This window comes from Lolium rigidum, chromosome 7 (assembly GCF_022539505.1).
Source record: "Lolium rigidum isolate FL_2022 chromosome 7, APGP_CSIRO_Lrig_0.1, whole genome shotgun sequence".
Taxonomy (NCBI): domain Eukaryota; kingdom Viridiplantae; phylum Streptophyta; class Magnoliopsida; order Poales; family Poaceae; genus Lolium; species Lolium rigidum.
This window is the reverse complement of record NC_061514.1, coordinates 54,968,057-54,987,719: the sequence shown is the minus strand read 5'-3', so window position 1 is coordinate 54,987,719 and position 19,663 is coordinate 54,968,057. Positions and strand designations below refer to the sequence as shown.

The following is a 19,663-nucleotide window of genomic DNA, read 5'->3' as shown; positions in this document are numbered from 1 at the left end:
AAACTCGGAGAACTCGGGGGCTACTGTTGTGGGTATACTTCATGGGTGTACCATCGACGAGTGCCTAGATCCGGCAAGCCCGGGTGGCCCACAGATGGTGATGAGGCATGTGGCCCATCGGGCGCCCAGCTTGCTGTTGATCATGAAGGAAGAAGTCCGGCCCAGGATCAGTAAGCCGGATCCGTACCGACATTAGAAGTAACCCGGATCCATGGAGGCCCATGAGGAACCCGGATCCAGTACGACGTATATGGAAGGCGGATCCGTGACGTGCACGGCAAGATATTGCACCGTAGTTAGGCTATCTCGTAATCCGGCTAGGACTCTCCATGTAAACCCTAGATCCGTGCGCCTTTATAAGCCGGATCCCGGGAGCCCTAGAGGCACAACCACAACTCATTGTAACAACGCGAAAGCGCCCGGATAATTCCGCACAAGCAGCGAGTAGGGCCCTGTCATCGTGCAGGTGTTCCGAATCTGGGTAAATCGCGTACCACCGTCCCGTGTGCACTCCGCCCTATGGCCCCTACTTCTTCTCCCCCTCGTGAGGATCCCTCCTCCGAGGAACCGTCGATTAGGCAACGACAAGACGCTTTCCGAGATTGTTCCATCATTGCCAGAGTTTGTTTCTTCATGGATTGAAGTTGTTGTCGAAGTTCTTGCAAATCTTCCGACAAATGTTTGTTTGAAGAACCTTCGAGGGGATTATCATCGACTAGTATTTTCTTCGAGAAGGAAGACGCAGGTGAAGCATCGGCAGAGCAAGGGTTGGTTGAATAATTATCAAATATTAACTGGAAAAGAAAGTCCCAGGATCAATGATAAGTACCAAGAGGAATTTCATTCATTTCTAGAAAATTTACACGGACATTACAAAAGAAGTTCTCCAAAGGGACTAACAGGGTAAGTGTCGCCAAAGCTAAAATGGCGACAACAGCAAAAGGAATAGAGAAAGCAAAGGAAAGAAAAAGCAAAGGCATTCAACTAGACCTCCGGCCTTGATGAGCTAGGAGTTGAAGATGGCTTGATCCCGAGATAGGCCAGGATTTTCTTCGTGTTGGGCTTGGTCGCCTTGATCAACGACCTCCATCTTGATTGCTCTATCCGCTCGGTGTCGCCTACCTTCATCCAAGTCAACAGTTTGTTGACCGTCGCCGACCAAGGCAATAGTGTTCTCAACAAGCAACCTTCATGTTCTCCTGGTGCATCTTCGGTCCAAGATCCTCTCGGTGGATTGAAGTCCTTGGCAAGGGCAAGGAAAGTCTTAGGCTCCTTTTTCTTCGGGAAGAAGTAGGGGAACAACTTCGACAATCTGCGTCGGCATTCACCACGCCTTCGCGAATTTCCGGGCCATGAAACTCCGTATAAGACAAGGCGTCAGCAGCAGGATCATTGGTGGGATTCTCAAGGTCAAAATCTTGGTTTGTTTGACCTGCCATAGAAATTATATGTTAGTTAACATCAAGTAAAAACAAAAGAAAGCAAGTCTTACGAAAAATAGAAGGGATCAACAAAGCTACCGAGGAAGCGACGATTTTGTGTGTTCAAGCGCTTGAGGATTCCCTTTTCACGGGCGTCTTGTGCGGCTTTGTGCTCATTTAGAGCAGCTTCAGCATCTTCAAGTTTCTTCTGAAGTTCTTCGACACTAGCAGCTTTTGCTTTGGCCTCATCAGCCTCCACTTTTGCTTGGCTAGCATCAAGTTCGGCTTTCTGGCGAGCCGTTTCACTCTGCTCCAATTTCTGAGCAAGAGTGTCGGCAAGCATGTCGGCCTCTGCAAGTTTCTCTGCCAAAATAGAAAAGAACAATCAAAATTGCGACAATAATAGGAGCAAGAAGATCGGAAACAACGATAGCAAAAAGTTGTTACCTTCAGTCCTGCTGGCATACTCACGGTACCCAATGAATTGGGACCCAATGCGAACAAGCTCTTTGATCATGGGCTGTCAAAGAAGAATAGAGAAAAAAAAATCGGTACGAGAAAAAAAAAATGAAGGCACAAAAAGAAGTAAACAGAGGAAATATAGATACTAGCAGGAAATTCAAAAACTTACATCATCCAAGAGCGCCTGAGAAAAGCTACCCAATTGAGGGGCAGGCTCGATGATCGTTTCAACCCTTGTCCATTTTGGTGAAGGAGCAAGGGGGCTTGAAGGAGGAGTGGTGGTGACAACGTTTTGTTGAGGAGGCGAGGATTCTTCTCCTTCAACTAGCGTCTCCGACACAAGTAAAGTATGTGACGCGCTCGTCCGAGGAGCCACGTCACGAGTCGGTACTTCTTCCTCATCATCACTGCGATTAAAGATCGATAGCATAAAAAGCGAGATGAGACAAAAAACTTCGACTACAGAAATAAGGGGAAATCAAGGTGACTTACGAGCTGACGAGGGGTGCGAGATATGGATCATAAGTCGCCTTCTGACGTGAAGGATCAACTTCTTCGGCTTTGGAAGTGCCGGAATCTTCGACATTACTCCTTTTCCTTTTGCCTTTTGGAGAAACAGCGGGAGGAGGAGATATGCGCCGACGCAGTGCCTTCGGAAGATCCCGCAGATTTTCGAGAATCCACAGGTTCATTCACAAAAGACGGAGCTTCTTGATTATCATCAGTGACAATAGCCCTTTCTTCGACTTCTCCACCTTCAGGAAGAGGAGGAAGCGAGACAAGGTCTGGATGATTCTGTGCAAAATAAAACAGGGAGAGATGTCAGGAAAAAAGTTACAAAAAAGATAGCAAAGCGACAACAAGACAATAGACAAAGATTACCTCGGGAAGTGGATTGGCGGCGCTGAATGGTGTCACACGGCAAGAAGAAGGGACAGCATCTCTTTTGCTGAGAGATGAAATTTTTCGGACAAGTTTTTCTAAGTCCTTGACCTCCAAATTCACCGACAGCCGATCTACGTCATTGTCGCCGGCATATTTCCAGAGAGGATATTTGCGAGCTTGAAGCGGTTGTACTCTAGTCCTAAGAAAGTATGCAGTGATTTGGATACCCGATAATTCTTGGCCGCGAGTATTCTGCAACTCGTGGATACGAGCCATCAAGGTTTCTGTCGACGCCCTTTCTTCTTCGGTGGCCTCCGCGTCCCAGGAGCGGCGGCGAAAGATTTTTTCGGCGCCATCAAAAGGAGGGATGTTGTCCTCCGCACATCCATGGTTCTCCTCCTGAATGTACAACCACTTCTTGCGCCATCCTTGAACTGAGTCAGGAAGCTTGACGTCGAAGTAGTCAACAGTGGGCCGAACAGAAATTACAACGCCGCCTATATTATAGGCGATACTGGGCGAGCCATTACGGCGGCAAAAGAAAATGCGCTTCCATAGCGCCCAGTTAGGCTGGACGCCAAGGAAGGCCTCGCAAAGAGTGATGAAAATGGAGATGTGAAGAACGGAGTTTGGCGTGAGGTGGTGGAGTTGTAGACCGTAGATAAAAAGCAGTCCACGGAGAAAAGGATGAATGGGGGCGGACAGACCGCGGATGAGGTGATCGACAAAACTTACCCGGTACCCCATCGGAGGGGTTGGGTAGCTCTCCTCACTGGGGAAGCATAATGCCTTGGGTTTCTTGCTGATCCCCAGCTTCTTCAGCATGTTGATGTCTTGGGAGGAAATTTTCGATCTTTCCCACTCCGCCGCCCCAAGATCCGCGGCGGCCATGGAGGATTCCGGTGTGCTGTGCCTTGTCAATCGACGCGGTGGCATCAACAATGGCGCAGGGTTTTCAGTTTGGAGGCGAGGAGCTTAAGAGGTTGTGGATCGCAGGAGGAAATTTGCAGATGAGAGAAGGAGGACGGCGTGAGCGGAAGTGTTCAAGGAGGAAGAAGACGATCTTATATAGGGGTGCGGTGAAACGACAAACCGTTGGATAAGGAAAATGTGTGATAGATGATAGCCACGTGGCAACAAGGGTAAAAAAGTAACTTAACGTTGGGGAAGTTACGGTGCGTGCGCCAGAAAAAGCGGAGGACGTGTGTCCCCCACTTGCACGACGTGTCAAGATAGTGGATCAATTGGGCCCGCATGGCAGCAAGAAAAGACTTGTCGCAAATTTTTGACTAGCAATCGTGGCTATCGTCAGCAATAACGTCACCTTGGCAGAAGAAAAATTCGACTCAACAGCTGCATCAAAAGGCGACATGCAAAAGTATTGGAGAGCCTTTGATCAAATACAAGTTTTTGAACAAATGCTCGGGGGCTACTTTGGAAAAATGAAGAGATCAAAAAAGACAAAATAGAAATGGTGTGAGTCTATGATCAAATACAAATATTTGTTCATAGCCTCGGGGGCTACTCCCATCGGGAGCGCTGTTCGCGTGCCCGATGAAATTATAAAAAAGAAAGAAAGTTAGAATGAAAAGAAGAAACATAGGAAAGCAAAAGAGTATATTTCGAGTTATAAATAACTCTGCATATACTCCCATCGGGAAAGCAATATAAGTCATCTTTGACTCGATAAAATGTGCCATTCCATCAGCCGAATAAGCACTCGACAATATATTCTCAGAACGCCGAAGTTGCGATCAATTTCTGAATGCCGCAAAACTTTGCGAAGGTAAGACCCCGGATCTATTCCGTGAGGCGTGGCGCCATCTCTCGACGTCGGTTTGCTACTTTTATCCGTATCAACGGATACGAAGAAAAATCCTAACGGACGCGTTAGGTACCCGATAAATATGACCGGGACTCGACGGAATGGTAAGACCTTAAGTGGCGCCCGTCGAAGTTTACACCGGTATCCCGAAATCATGTCCAGGGACGTGATTTTGAAGTAGGTTTTTGCGGATTGCCACTAGAGCAGTTAACTAGTACCTGATCCGTCAGATGAACTAGCCCCAACTACCATTATCCCTGTACAATATAGAAATTTATATGAAGAAATATAAAAAAGTTTAAGTTGTCGAGTAAAAATAAACAGTGGAGATTTTCCCTTACTCTACGATTCAAGCAAAATCTCGGGGGCTACTGACATGGGCATCCCTAATGGGCCTGCCGAAGATAGTACCCGGGGTTTACTGAAGGCCCACTACTCGAAGAATAAGAAGATTCGGAAGCCCAAGATATTATTAAGGAAAGCTAGAGTTGTAATAGAAAGTCTTATTTGTAATCTTACGGGATAAGTTAGAAACCTTCCCGAACTTTGTAACTTGTACAAGACGAATCCCTCGGCTCCGCCTCCTATATAAGGGGGGTCGAGGGACGCGAAGATCATCGAATCATTGTTTACAAACCCTAGTTTTCATATTCGTCGAGTACTTTTCGGCTGAAACATTCGAGATCTACTTGCCCTCTACATCCAACTAAACCCTAGTCTACGATCCGTAGGCATTGACAAGTTAATCCCTTGTCACCTAGTAAGGAAATATTCTCGGAATTGGACAAAATCAACGCCCAGGGTCCTATTTTCACACGAAGCTTCCAGAAGACCAGAGGAGATACGAAGTGGGGCCACGAGGTGGCGCCACACTAAGGCGGCGCGGCCAGGCTAGGGCCCGCGCCGTCCTATTGTGTGGGTCCCTCGTGACTCCACCGACCTTGCCCTTCCGCCTACTTAAAGCCTCCGTCGCGAAAACCCTATTACGTTCGACGAAACCAGAGAAAACCTTCCAGAGCCGCCGCCATCGCGAAGCCAAGATCCGGGGGACGAGAGTCTCGTTCCCGCACGCCGCCGGACGGGGAAGTCCCCCGGAAGGCTTCTCCATCGACACCACCGCCATCTTCATCACCGCTGCTGTCTCCCATGAGGAGGGAGTAGTTATCCATCGAGGCTAAGGGCTGTACCGGTAGCTATGTGGTTAATCTCTCTCCTATGTGCTTCAATACAATAATCTCATGAGCTGCCTTACATGATTGAGATTCATATGATGATGCTTGTAATCTAGATGTCATTATGCTAGTCAAGTGGATTTTACTTATGTGATCTCCGGAGACTCCTTGTCCCACGTGTGTAAAGGTGACGAGTGTGTGCACCGTGTGGGTCTCTTAGGCTATATTTCACGGAATACTTATTCACTGTTATGAATGGCATAGTGAAGTGATTATTTATATCTCTTTATGATTGCAATGTGTTTTGTATCACAATATATCTGTGTGCTACTCTAGTGATGTTATTAAAGTAGTTTATTCCTCCTGCACGGTGTAATGGTGACTGTGTGTGCATCATGTAGTACTTGGCGTAGGCTATGATTGTGATCTCTTGTAGATTATGAAGTTAACTATTGCTATGATGGTATTGATGTGATCTATTCCTCCTTTCGTAGTGTGAAGGTGACAGTGTGCATGCTATGTTAGTACTTGGTTTGGTTATGTTGATCTGTCATGCACTCTAAAGTTATTTAAATATGAACATTGAATATTGTGGAGCTTGTTAACTCCGGCATTGAGGGTTCGTGTAATCCTACACGCTTAGTGGTGTTCATCATCCAACAAGAGGGTGTAGAGTCTAGCATCTATTTATTTATTCTGTTATGTGATCAATGTTGAGAGTGTCCACTAGTGAAAGTATGATCCCTAGGCCTTGTTCCTAAATATCGCTATCGCTGCTTGTTTACTTGTTTTACTCGCTTGTTTACTTCCTGCAATATTACTACCATCAACCGCACGCCGACAAGCACTTTTCCGGCGCCGTTACTACTGCTCATATTCATTCATACCACTTGTATTTCACTATCTCTTCGCCGAACTAGTGCACCTATTAGGTGTGTTGGGGACACAAGAGACTTCTTGCTTTGTGGTTGCAGGGTTGCATGAGAGGGATATCTTTGACCTCTTCCTCCCTGAGTTCGATAAACCTTGGGTGATCCACTTAAGGAAAAACTGCTGCTGTTCTACAAACCTCTGCTCTTGGAGGCCCAACACTGTCTACAAGAATAGAAGCACCCGTAGACATCATGGTGTAAGGTGTGATTCACCAAATGGTGCAAGACATAGCTCCCATGTGTGACCTTCCCCTCTCTTTCGGGCGATAACACTTGGAAGATTCCCCGAACGCGGTTTATTTGCTCCGAAACCCTGATATGTTGGAGGGGGAGTGAGGACTTAGAGTACTTGTCATATTGTAAAAATATGGTATACAAATTGTATTAATGAAGATGTGTAGTACTTGTCATATTTCAAGAATAAATATAAGCATTAAAATAAGTACAATATAAAGAAAAAAGAAAAAATGGAACAAGGCACACGGCAAAGGCAAAAACTACACGACAAAGCGGCCTTTGCCGTGCGACCTAGTCTTGCGCACGGCAAAGGATTTCGCACGGCAACTGTTTGTCCTCTTTGTCGTGCGGGTTTTCATTGCCGTGTGCTTTCCTGTGTCTTTGTCGTGCCCTTCCTCTTTGCCGTGCGTTGTACCTCCTCTTTGCCGTGCGCTTGCCTTTGCCGTGTGTTTTGATTTTTTTTTGCACGGAAACGATTTGTTTGCCGTGCGCGAGCACACGGCAATAGGTGGTTGCACGGCAGCGGCTGTTTTTCCCGTAGTGTACTGGACCCACGACGCATGCCCGATGAGTCGTTATAGTCGTTATTCAGGTCCAGCCAGTGGCCGCAACGTCCTGGCACAGTCACTGGCGAGAACGAGACGTTCGGGTCGACGGTCACGTCGCTCTCGCCAAATTCGGGGGATTAGGCCACGGTTGTCCATCTTGGAGAAATGCATCCGGGACACCGACGGTGGTTCCGTGAAGAACACCGACGACGAGGGGGATGAGCTCATGCGTATGGTGGTCCGCGTGTCACTCACTCGTAACTTCGGAGTACTGTTGCGTCCTGCCGAGGCTGAGGCATACCTGCGGCGTAGCTACCTCAGCCACCGCCGCGACCTGGTTCACCTAGCCGGCATGGCGACGCCTCTTTTGGTCTGTCTTCACAACGGCTCAGCGACGCCTCTTCTCATCCCACTCCTCCTCCGGGATGTGCGCCGGCCTCTCCTTCAACGTAGCCTTGCGCGGTCGCCTTCTTCTTCGGAGGCATGCCGAAAACAGCGAAGGCGTAGCATATGCTCGCTGGTGAGGAGGCGGGAGCTCAAGTGGTGGGATAGATCTAGATGGAGGGTGGGAGAAATGAAGCGGCGGGCGGGAGGGAAGAGAATTGGGGAACATAAGTATAGGAGTTTTAGGGCTAGTGGCTGCCAGGTGGGCCGAGGGTTAAAATCGTACGTGTAGGTGGCATGAGGCGCTGATGCGCCCGGCGCAATGAACCGGCACAGAATTGCTCGCGATTGTATTCCTGGTACTTTTGAGACGCGCAAGGTGTGGCAGGAAAAAACACGCCGAACCCTCAAATTTCGGTTAAAAGCAACATAAATAGATGGTTTAATTGGTGTTTGAGAATTGTTGTTGATGTTTTGTCTGATTCTGTGGTATAGTACTATGGTCGTGGTGGCGGCAGTGGGCCTCATCTTCTACCGAGGCCAACTCGTCTCCCCCACGTAGCAAAAAATTGACGTGTACTACCTCCGTTTCAAAGAATAAGGCGAACGCGTATTTCAAGATAAACTTTAACCATAAAAATTGAGCAACAAAATCTTGATTATATTATATGTAATTAGTATCGTTAGATTCGTATTGAAAAGAACTTTTCAATGATACTAATTTTGTACAAACGATACTTATCTATTTGAAGTAATTCTTGGTAAAAAAACACTTAAAACGAGAGGGTCTACCGACGGAGGTAGTACAAGACACATATGAAGTTATGAACCGACAAAACACATATGAACCGACAAAACCACTAGCTATGCATCCCTCATACTGTAACAGCAGTTGCAATCGACAACTGAATCATAGTCTCATCCCGACGGCCGACGCGAGAACATCCTGCAAGAAAAAACACACAAGAGATCTTCTAACGGAGGTCAACAACCAAGCGACGGACCAGGAAGTAGCCATCGATCAGACAGGGCACGGATCAAGTCGCCGGAGCGCCGAGCGCATCCTGGCGCGCGCGGCGGACCAGCGCGGCGCAGTCCTCCGCCATCTCCATCGCCTTCTCCAGGGCGGCCGCGGCACGGCCGTCGTCGTCCGCGCCCGGGACAGGGGCACGCGGCGGAGGGCCCAGCAGGAGGTCGACAAGCAGCAGGCGGTCGCAGCAGAGCTCCATGGCGTCGCAGGCTTCCCCGGCGCGCAGCCTCGCATCCTGGCCTGTACCGCCGCCCAGCAGCAGCGAGGAATTGGCGACGGCGAGGTCCTTGGCCGCGCGCCCGAGCGCCTCTTCCGCAAGCTGGACGATCCCCGCGTGCACCGTTGCCGCCGCCAGGCGCCCCTCCTGCGCGTCGGCGGAGATCTTCCCGGCCCTCTCCGGGAACGCCGTCTCGCACACCTCCGCCGCCATCTCTCTCTTCCGGTGGAGGTGGGTTTGGTTTCTGAATGCTTCGATTCGCTTCCGAGGCGGCCGTGGCGATGTGAAATAGCCTTTGCGATGCCAGGCTGGCGAAGTGGGCGGGCCCCACGGCTGTAACCGAATTTTCACCCTTCCCATGTCAAACTGTAAGTTTTACCTGCGGATAAAAATCTTAAATCACTGTGCCCAACCCTCTCACTTGACGGAGGGATGCGGTGAATTCTCTCCCAAGACAACAACAACCTGACGTCACTCGCGTCCAGACCCAAGCGTCTGCAAAGGAGCATTTTGTCCCTATTATTAATTCCACTAATTTTCGTTGCATGCATATATACCAGATGACTGATCTTTAGTAGCGCAGATTAGCATAACAAAATATCTAGATACAAATTAACTTTTAATAGAATGAAATAATATACAAAAATTCTTGTTATTAGAGCATCTCCACCGGCAGCCTCCAAATAGGTGTCGGCAGGGGCGCCGACACCTCCGTTTGGGGGGCCGCCGGCGCAGCATCCTCTATTTGGGGATACTGCTCCCACACCGGCGCCCCTAAAACGGCAACCTCGATATATTTTGAAATTTAAAATGATATTTAAAAACTCAAATTCATACGAAATTTATACAAAAGTAGCTCGAATTTGGTCCATCGTCACAACGGCTCAGCGACGCATGTGCCCATCCCACTCCTCCTCCGGCATGTGCGCCGGCTTCTCCTTCAACGTAGCCTTGCGCGGCTTCCGCGGAGCCCTTCGCAGTCGCCTTCTTCTTCTTCTTCGGATGCATGCCAGAAACGGTAAAGGCGTAGCAGATGCTCGCTGGAGAAGAGGGCGGGAGCCCGAAGGGAGCCAGCAACCCGCTGGCCGCAACTTCAGCAGTGGTTCTTGAGCTCACCCTCGTCGCCGGGGTACTACGCGGAGGTGCCGTCGCTCTCGCAGATGCGTCTGTCGCAGATGGATGGCCGCGTATGCTACTCCCCCGAGTGCGCCGACAACGATTTGACCTTCGACCCCAACGCACCGTTCTCGCTTGAGTCGACACCAAGGGGCAGCGCCGCCTTTCGCTTGGGCGTGGACCTGAACTCGTTTCCTGACCTGCGACGCCTCCCTCGAGAAGATGATATCCTCCTTCTCAACGGAAAACAAGGAAGCGGCGGCCGCCGTCGTGTGGAAGGAAATACTAGAGAAGCAAGACATGAAGATTGAGTTGGAGAGGGAGAAGGTGGAGGCGGCGAAGATGGAAGCTCACGCCGCCACCATGAAGGCGACCAATGAAGCGACACAGCTTTTGTTGACCAAAATGTCTCAAGAATCCAAGATCTTGATGGACGACATGGAGAAGATGAACCCATTGGCGAGGGCGTGGCACGGGATGTACCGCGAGCGCATCGGGCAAGAGTTGCTGACGGCGTGAGCTGTGTCGGCGTCCCTGACTCCCCCGGCACCCTCGAATTTCATGAATCCGTCGGCATCGTCAACGTTCATGCCACCCCCAGCAACCGTGGATCAGGTTCCAGCGTTGGAGCTGCCGCCGGGGCTCGCCGATGATGAGGACGTCGTCGAGGTTGAGGCGCCCATGACCCTGTTCATCTGATCATTTGGCCTGGAAGCCCAAGTTGTTTTTTTGCAGCCGGAGTAGACGGCGATTCGATAGCCGTATGTTGGCCCAAACTTTATATTCGAAAATCTATTCGAATTTGCTGGCCATGTGTTGGCCCTAACTTTATATTTGAAACCTATTTGGATTTCTATGCTTTTTGTTTTTGTTTGAGTTCTGATGTCTAATGATTCAGAAAAGAATAAAACTGTTTTTACTGTATTTACTTTCTCTGCTATTGCCGTATTGCGAGAACTGTTGCTGACCTTTTGTCAGCTGCTGGATTCTCTAGTGATCTTGGCGTCACGCGTTGGGCCCCCCATCCACCGATGTGTTCTGCTTGTGATGAAGTGATGATCTCCCTCCCTCCCCCACGTAGCACCCGATCCAAGCGCCACGCCACAAAGCAGAGCACGACCGCTCCCATTCATCACCTTTCTCACTTGTTCCCTCCCCCCACTTGCACTAGCACACCTCCTCTATCTACCAGCCCACCACGCCGGCACTCTGCTCAGCTCCACTATTGCTCAGCTCAGCACACTCGACGTCGACGGCGGCCACCATGTCGATCTCGGCGCTGCTTCAGGGTCTGGCGCAGGAGGTGGACCCGTGGGCGCCGGGGTTCTGGCGCGACTTCGGCATCGGCATGCTCAAGCCTCTGGCCGCCACAGCGGCCGTCGCCATGGCCGTGGCGCTGAGCTCCACGCAGCGGCTGGGCATCGAGGCGGAGATGCTGTACGCCATCGCGCGCTCCTTCCTGCAGCTCTCCGTCATCGGCTTCGTGCTCCACTTCATCTTCACCCAGAGCAGCCCGCTGTGGATCCTCCTCGCCTACCTCTTCATGGTCACCGTGGCCGGGCACACCGCGGGGCAGCGCGCCCGCCGCGTCCCGCGCGGCGGGTGCATCGCCGGCGCGTCCATCCTGGTCGGCACGGGGGTGACCATGTTCCTGCTCGTCGTGCTCAGCGTCTTCGAGTTCACGCCCCGCTACATCATCCCCGTCGCCGGCATGATGGTCGGCAACGCCATGACCGTCACCGGCGTCACCATGAAGAAGCTCCACGAGGACGTCAAGTCCCAGAGGAACCTCGTACGCAGCAAGATTTCGCCGTCGTCTTCTTGCAGAAACAATCAGCCTGTTTACAATCAGGTTGACCCGATGCTGAGCCCACACTAAGCGTCCTGCGAGCCGCGCGTCAGTTGGATGACGTCATGCGTTTGGTCCCTTCCGTTCCAATCGATTGTGTCTCCTCGCTCGCACATGACCGTGGCCAGGCTGGCATCACTCGCCCGTCCATGGCACACCCTACCTTTCCGTGAGATATATAGGATCCAGCCTCGCTCCAGCTTTCAACTTCCATCCCTTTGTTTTTTCTCTCGCTAATCACGTAGGCGCTTGTTTGATACTAGAGTTTTAGTGGGGATAGCGTGGATAATCCGCTCCAAACTTTAAATTCTCACTTATCCCCAATGCATGTTTGGTGCTAGAGTACGAGAGAGTTTAATCCCCACTTATCCCCACTTTTCCCCCAAATTTTAGTGTAATTTTTCCAATCCCCAATACTCTACCCATACCTAGTGGATTGGGGATGGGGTTTATGGGGATTGGGTGACAGCAGTGATTCACCCAATACTCTAGGGTATTATCCCCACTAATCTCCACTGAAACACTAGTACCAAACAAGGCCGTAGTATTGCAGTTTGACCCAAAAATAGCCATCAATCCATCTGTACAAGATGGAATTAAGCGAATCGCGCGCGCCTCCTTTTTCGCTAATCCTACTAGTAGTATATTTCACATGGATAGCTTCCTTTCACGTGTCTCGGTCGCCGCGCGCTGTACCTACGAATATGATTTCAAGCCAATTCCTGCACTTCATAACGATGCGTATATAGAATAATGAAGGCACATGAAATCATGGGCGAGGAGCCGATGAGACGACACATGGAAAAACGATCAACGAGTCGACCGAGGTCGTCCCGGTCTCCGGCTCGCACCTCGTCACCAACGTCGTCATCAACGGGCTAGACAAGCGCTAAATCACTTTCACCTCCCTCCGCCTCTCTCCATGCTACTTTGCCGCACCAACCACCCCGATGCCTCCGCCGGCGAGTGAACGCTACCAGATCCGCGTCGTCGCATCCAAATGGTGTCCGACATCTCGTCAGGTGGTCACAGGGGAGAAAGACGCGGCCACAAAGAGGCGCTCCGGCACGTCACACCTCCGTGGCTCGTACCACTACACCAAGTATGGGCTAACACAGCCACCCGCGCTCTACCGCTAGGAGGGACGCACGAAAGAGAGGAGCTAAAACTTCCTTCGCGCCAAAGCGGGAGTGGGGTTAGGTTTCACGCTCAAAAGGGCTTGCGAAATGATCCGAGAAGAGGGGAACAATGTGATATAACGCACTCGTCGCCCCTATCAAGCCTACCAGAATTTGAGGGAAAAAAGCGGCCACTTAGTGCAAATGAAATCCCTTGACGTGTTAATTGTTGAAATCCCGAAAATCACGGGTATGGGGTTTCCGTGAAATCCTAACTTCTCGAGACGATTCCGACGGTAGGTGGCACACCCAAATCGGAGCTCGTACTCGATAGGTAGGACTCCGCCAAAATGACATCTTGACATGAAATGCTTAGATCAAAACTAGGGCGATAAAAGGATGGGTCCTTGATTTATGGTGGGAAAAGCCCCAAAACCTCCGCATCGCCCTAGTCTCCTAGAATCTGGGCCAGAGGAGAGTGGAACCTGTTCGGAGCAACCTGTGACCCATTAGGAGGCCGTCACGTTGCCAATGAGACAAATGGAACTCCAGGCCCAATGCCAAACGTATACAATACCATCTCTACATTTTCATCAAACAACAAATTTACTCCTCATACTAATAACCTACTTACATAATTCAACTTCCAAGCCGATGCCAAACGTATAAGAAGATCTCAATGCATCGGAGGAGCCTGACACACACATTTGGTTTTGGGCGCCCGGAATTCTCCTTTTAGGTTTAGCCACGTGCCTAAATTTGGCCCCTGCTTGCCCTTGTGGGAAAAAAAATGAGATGGGAGGAGAGCGCTGCCTGCCGTTGGATGTTGGGAGGATGGACGGACAAGATAGGGATTCGCTAGATGTTGCCACGGATAGATGACATGGCAATCAAATCTCACCAAACCCGCGTCTTGGCGCCTCTAAATTTGATTTTTGGTGTGAGCGGGACACCAAATTTTGGGCTGAGCGCGCCATTTCATTTGATATCCAAAATATTTGGGTCAACACCCACCCAGAGTCTCCTCGCTCTTTCCCCAATCCCTCCCTCCGCCACCGCGACCGCGCCGCCGCCACAAACCCCACAGCCACCGCGCGCCGCCGGCCAGTCTTGCTGCCCTTCTCCGGCCGTCGAACCCTCTCCCTCCGCCTCCGCAGCTCACGAAGACCCCCACCTACCTACCCGAATCACGCCCCGACGGCGCATCCCCGCCCCTGCATCCGGCAGAGCAGCAGCAGTAGCTGGAGAGGATGGCGCCGCCGCGTCTGCCGGGAAGGGCCAGAAGCTCAACTGCCGCCAGGACGACGCGGCTCCGGCTGTCCTCGATACCCTAGCAGGAGGCAGAGCAGCAGCATCTGGAGAGGACGGCGCCGCCGTGTCTGCTCCGGCGCCGCCGTCCGACCAGCCGCCCCGCCACCAGAAGCCCGCCTCTACAGCGCGGGGGCCGACGGCCTCAAGATTTTCCTCCTCCTGCACTGTGATGTGATAAGGTAGCACCTTCCCATCGATTTAGCTCGCCCATAACCTGTTTGTGTCGGATCCGCCCTACCCAAACTGAATCATATGTGTTTGCTTTGATTCAGTTTTGCAGATGCTACGAGTTGCTATTCCCGCCGTGCTGGTGCACTCCGCCGGAGCTCCAGAAACCGTCCAGGTCGCCAGGTTGCTGCTGCCGGTGTCCACCACGACCTGCTGCACCATGGCGTTGCTCCGTCCGTCGGAAGGTCCTTGCTGACCCTGCCATATTCTCCTAGGACTGCGCTCGTACCTATGTTTGCAGCGATGCGACCGAATCGTGCTCCTGCACCTAAAGAATGCTTTTGCCGTTTGCTTGTTCTAGTTAGGTGCATATCTTGTATGTTGTACAGCAGGTTGGGTCGTACTGATTATGGCAGAACCAGATAAACACCTTCTCATAGACGTGATTTCTGATTGGAAGGCTCGCTGCTCTAGCACAATAGATTCTTGTAAAAGAGTCAAACCGAATGTTTACCAAAGCTAAAGGAAAGTGATTGGATAAAATCATATTGTGGAATGGTTTTAAGTTGCAAGTGAAATAGATATTCTGAGTATATAATACAATTTAAAGACTCAATTTTGACCATTAGTTTGGCATTCTCTATTTAAATATTTGAAGGACTTGCTGACCTTTGTTTGGATCATTAGTATCCTGAAAATGTACTTCATGTTTCAGATCCATATTGTTTTACTCACAAAGTGCTAGCTCACATCATCTTGTACTACTTATACCTGTAGCATTTACTGTATAGTCAGTGTAGTCAAACATGGGAACAAAAGCTAAAGACACTATGTACTGCTTAAATGGCCTAGGACGTGGTGGACACCGGCAGCAATGACGCCTAAGCGTCGGAGTGCCCCCCCTTCGCCTTAGGACGCCTTGGCGCCTTTAAAACCATGGTGCTTTGTTTGCATATGTTGAGTAATCCTTCTTTGCGATTTACTGCAGGAGGAGAGCATGAGGATGAGCACAAGCAGCTGGCACAAAGGCAGGTAGTCCCAAGGTGTTTTTCTTGCTGGGTAATGAATGAGGCATACACTTGTGTTTGTTAGCAGCTGGCTTTAAGGGGTTCCTTTCCTGACCTGATGATGGCTTGTTCTTGTTTGAAGATAACGAGGACTAAACAATGGCAGCGGTGTGCTTTTTCTTGGACTCCATTTGTCCCAATCACCAAAAAAATTTTCCTTGTGGCTTTTTATGCTGGGATTGAACGTTGAACATAGTTGTTTAGAGCATTCAGTGCGAAATTCATATCTGCATCTAAGGAGCCCTCACAGTATTGTTGCTGTTTGTCATTTCTCAGGTTGTTCTTCACTAATCATATCAATGTTAGATCTGGAGAGCTCTTTCAACATTCATTGCATTGATTTTTATTTGACACCTGAACTTTTAAATATGCGCAAATACAATGATGACAAGTGCGTATGATTTCAGAACTTCTGCATGTGTGTCTCGTTTTTTGGTTGATGTTTCAAAGCCGACGTGTGGCTGCTTGTGGCACCCTACTTTGTTTTGCAATTACACGCATAGTTGATAATAGGTTGGATTCTTCTTACCTGATGATGCTAGCGGTACCTTGTGTTGTGACGCAAGTGGTTTTCTTATTTACAGTGCAATGAAACTGCTAGGGTTGGCTGTCATACTCTTCTTGATAGTTTATCAAGGTTGGTGGTGAAACTGTTGCATGTGTGTGTGTGGCGCTAGTAGGTACCAAGCTAATTATCTGAATCCCATATGCATAGGGTAATTACAGTAGCTTGTGTACATTGTTATTTGATGCCTAAGCATAGAAGCTGAACCACTTGCGTTTATGTGGTGATTGCTTCCCTGGGTGCTCTCTGATATATATATATATATATGGTGACAATGCATCGGGATTTCAGATCCAATAATAGAAGCATTTGTCTGTTGATGTGTTTTATTTAACTGTCTTGGGATGGATTTGCGTTGCTTTTTTGCATCAGCATTCGGTGATGTTTGTTGTTTTTGGTGGTGTGAAAACTTTCGTTCATGTTTTGGGTTGTGTTGCACGAGTATAGTAGTATTACTGTGTGAATTGAAGCGTATATATGTTCTCTCTACAGGTTGAATGTCTAAAAAAGGGGATGGTCTTGGCCTCGCGCGTGGCGGTCTGGTCCACCGAGTCCTCTGGCTAATTTGGTCAGGCCGTTCAGGCTGTGGTGGTGCACCGTGGTTGTCCCTTCTTTGACTCCATGTGTTTTATGGGGGAGTTTCTTGCTCCTCTCTGTGATCTCTAAATCTTGTTTAGTATTTGGACCTCAAATATGTGTGAAGTCTGAATTGCTTTCTTGGATATAGTGGATGTACTTGCTTGTGTGAAACGAATCGTGCTCCTGCACCTAAAGAATGCGTTTTCCGTTTGCTTGTTCTAGTTAGGTGCATATCTTGTATGTTGGACCGCAGGTTGGATCCTCCTATGCTGGTTCCGTTCCGCCATGTAGACATGTTGATAGTTGTTGTCCACAAAAAATGATTTATTTGCTTCAATGGTGAATTGATTGGTTATGTAGACATGTTCATTGGTTGGGACTTAATTTTTTAGTAGTTGTCATATACTTTTGTTGGAGCACGCTGAACATTGGCCAACAATATATGCTCATGTTGGGTTGGTCGTTGTGCTTTGTTTGCATATTTTGAGTATTATCCTCCTTTGTGATTTACTGCAGGAGGAGCACAAGCTGCTGGCACAAAGGCAGGTAGTCCCAAGGTATTTTTATTGCTGGGTAATGAACGAGGCATACACTTGTGTTTATTAGCAGCTGGCTTTAAGTGGTTGCTTTCCTGACCTCGTGATGGGTTGTTCTTGTTTGAAGATAATGAGGACTAAACAATGGCAGCAGTGGCCTTTTTCTTGGACTCCATTAGTCCCAATCACCGAAAATATTTTCCTCGTGGCTTTTTATGCTGGGATTGAACTTTGAACATAGTTGTTTAGAGCATTCAGTGCGAAATTCGTATCTGCATCTAAGGAGCCCTCACAGTATTGTTGCTGTTTGTCATTTCTCAGGTTTTTCTATCAATGTTAGATCTGGAGAGTTCTTTCAACCTTCTATGCATCGATTTTTATTTGATACCTGAACTTTTAAATATGCGCAAATACAATGATGACAAGTGCGTGTGATTTGAGAACCCGCAGCAGCACCTGTGCTTTCAGAACTACTGCTGCATGCGTGTCTCTTTTTTTGGTTGATGTTTCAAAGCTGATGTGTGGCTGCTTGAAGCACCCTCCTTTGTTTTGCAATTACACGCATAGTTGATAATAGGTTGGTTTTGTTCTTACCGGATGATGCTAGCAGTACCTTTTGTTGTGATGCAGTGGTTTTCTTCTTTACCATGCATATTGAAACTGCTAGGGTTGGCTGTCATACTCTTCTTGATAGTTTATCAAGGTTGGTGGTGAAACTGTTGCATGTGTGTGTGTGGCTTTAGTAGGTACCAAGCTAATTATCTGAATCCCATGTGCATAGGGAAATTACAGGAACTTGTGTACATTGTTATTTGATGCCTAAGCATAGTTGCTGAACCACTTGCGTTTATGTGGTGATTGCTTCCGTGGGTGCTCTCTGATATAATTATGGTGACAATGCATCGGGATTTCATATCCAATAACACAAGCATTTGTATGTTGATGTGTTTTATTTAACTGTCTTGGGATGGATTTGCGTTGCTGTTTTGCATCAGCATTCGGTGATGTTTGTTGTTTTTGGTGGTGTGAAAACTTCCGTTCATGTTTTGGGTTGTGCTGCATGAGTATAGTAGTATCACTGTGTGAATTGAAGCATATATATGTTTGCTCTGCAGGTTGAATGTCTAAAAAAGGGGCTAGGTCATGCCGACATTTTCCATTACATGCAGGTTGTTTTCTCATTATTTGCTATTTTTCTTGGTTGGTATTATCAGTCCTGATTATTAGAAGCTGAAGAAACTTTGTTGATCTGGTGATGTGCAGAGGGAGATGACGAATCTTGGCTGCACAGTCTGGATCAAGGAGTGGCTGGAGCTGGGCAAGGGTGGCACGACGCTGATCCCGAGGCAGGTTTTCTCTATCTCCTCCAGTCTCTTGTGTTCCATGTGATGTTTACGAACTCTGGTGTGGTTCCAAGCATTAGATATATACTGGCATGTTGTTTCTAGGGACATGGTTCTTGAGTAATTCGAAGTAATTAGCCTCGTGGATGTGGGCTTGTTGTGTGAATTCGAATTTTCTAGCATTTTTGCTCATCATCTTGCTTTAGTTGATGAGCTAGGCTGGTAGTTTGATTGTCTCTAGAGGTTTGCTGGGATGCATTTGAATGTCTCTAGAGGTTTTTGAGGTTTGATCGGCCATGCTATTGTGTTACAGGTAGCTTGGTTCAAGTCGGTGCTTTGGAGGATGAGATGACTGTGAGGGCTAATTAAGCAGCGAGGACAGGGGAGCAACTCCCTCCCCGCCCCCTTCTTTGCTGCATGTGCTGCTTTGGCCGCGGCTAAAAAATGTCTTGGTCCTCTTGACATGGTAGGCATTCTTGTGATGCTCCAGGTTGAGGAGGTTGTAATAGCAGTAGCACTACGTGTCCTTTACTTGGTTGCAACGTTTGATTCTTACGTAGCACTGTGCATTTGTATATTCTTTGCCATGTGCTCTGTAAAGTCCAAAAATATTAAAGGTCATGGCCAAATTTTCTGTACTTGGTAATGTCATCTGATAATGGACTGCTGCTGTGCGTTTTCAGATCTATTTGATGTGTGATGAAAACGTTTGAAAACCTGTGTGCAAATTTCGAGGACACATGGAGCTATCTTGGCTGATTTATTGGGTTGAATGAATTGACTGTTTTCTTTTTTGAGAGAGCTCTGAAATCTTTTTGCTCTTTATTCTTCCGTAATAGAGCAGTCGACAGACACGGAGGCCAGCTATCTTCTATCCATCTGTCAGATCGATGTTGGT

At 48.7% G+C, this 19,663-nt stretch overlaps 2 protein-coding genes across 7 annotated transcripts; both read left to right on the top strand.

Moving 5' to 3' along the window:
• Positions 1-11,501: 11,501 nt before the first annotated feature.
• On the top strand, positions 11,502-12,108 carry LOC124671373 (UPF0014 membrane protein STAR2-like). The gene has a single exon (XM_047207750.1). It carries the CDS (start codon positions 11,578-11,580, stop codon positions 12,106-12,108), a length of 531 nt encoding a protein of 176 aa, XP_047063706.1. The 5' UTR covers positions 11,502-11,577.
• A 2,493-nt stretch (positions 12,109-14,601) lies between these two features.
• On the top strand, positions 14,602-19,368 carry LOC124676868. 6 transcript variants are annotated; one of them, XM_047212889.1, is made up of 6 exons: positions 14,602-14,686; positions 14,780-14,920; positions 15,664-15,707; positions 18,538-18,591; positions 18,686-18,768; positions 19,079-19,368. In XM_047212889.1, exons 2-6 carry the CDS (start codon positions 14,788-14,790, stop codon positions 19,080-19,082), a joined length of 318 nt encoding a protein of 105 aa, XP_047068845.1. In that variant the 5' UTR covers positions 14,602-14,686; positions 14,780-14,787; the 3' UTR covers positions 19,083-19,368. The 6 variants fall into 6 exon arrangements, 2 of the variants coding, with proteins under 2 accessions (XP_047068845.1, XP_047068846.1); XR_006993833.1 differs by lacking the exons at positions 14,602-14,686; positions 19,079-19,368 and adding an exon at positions 15,825-17,443 and having other exon boundaries at positions 14,693-14,920; positions 15,664-15,734; positions 18,686-18,772; XR_006993835.1 differs by lacking the exons at positions 14,602-14,686; positions 19,079-19,368 and adding an exon at positions 16,800-17,443 and having other exon boundaries at positions 14,696-14,920; positions 15,664-15,718; positions 18,686-18,772.
• The last annotated feature ends 295 nt before the right edge of the window (positions 19,369-19,663 follow it).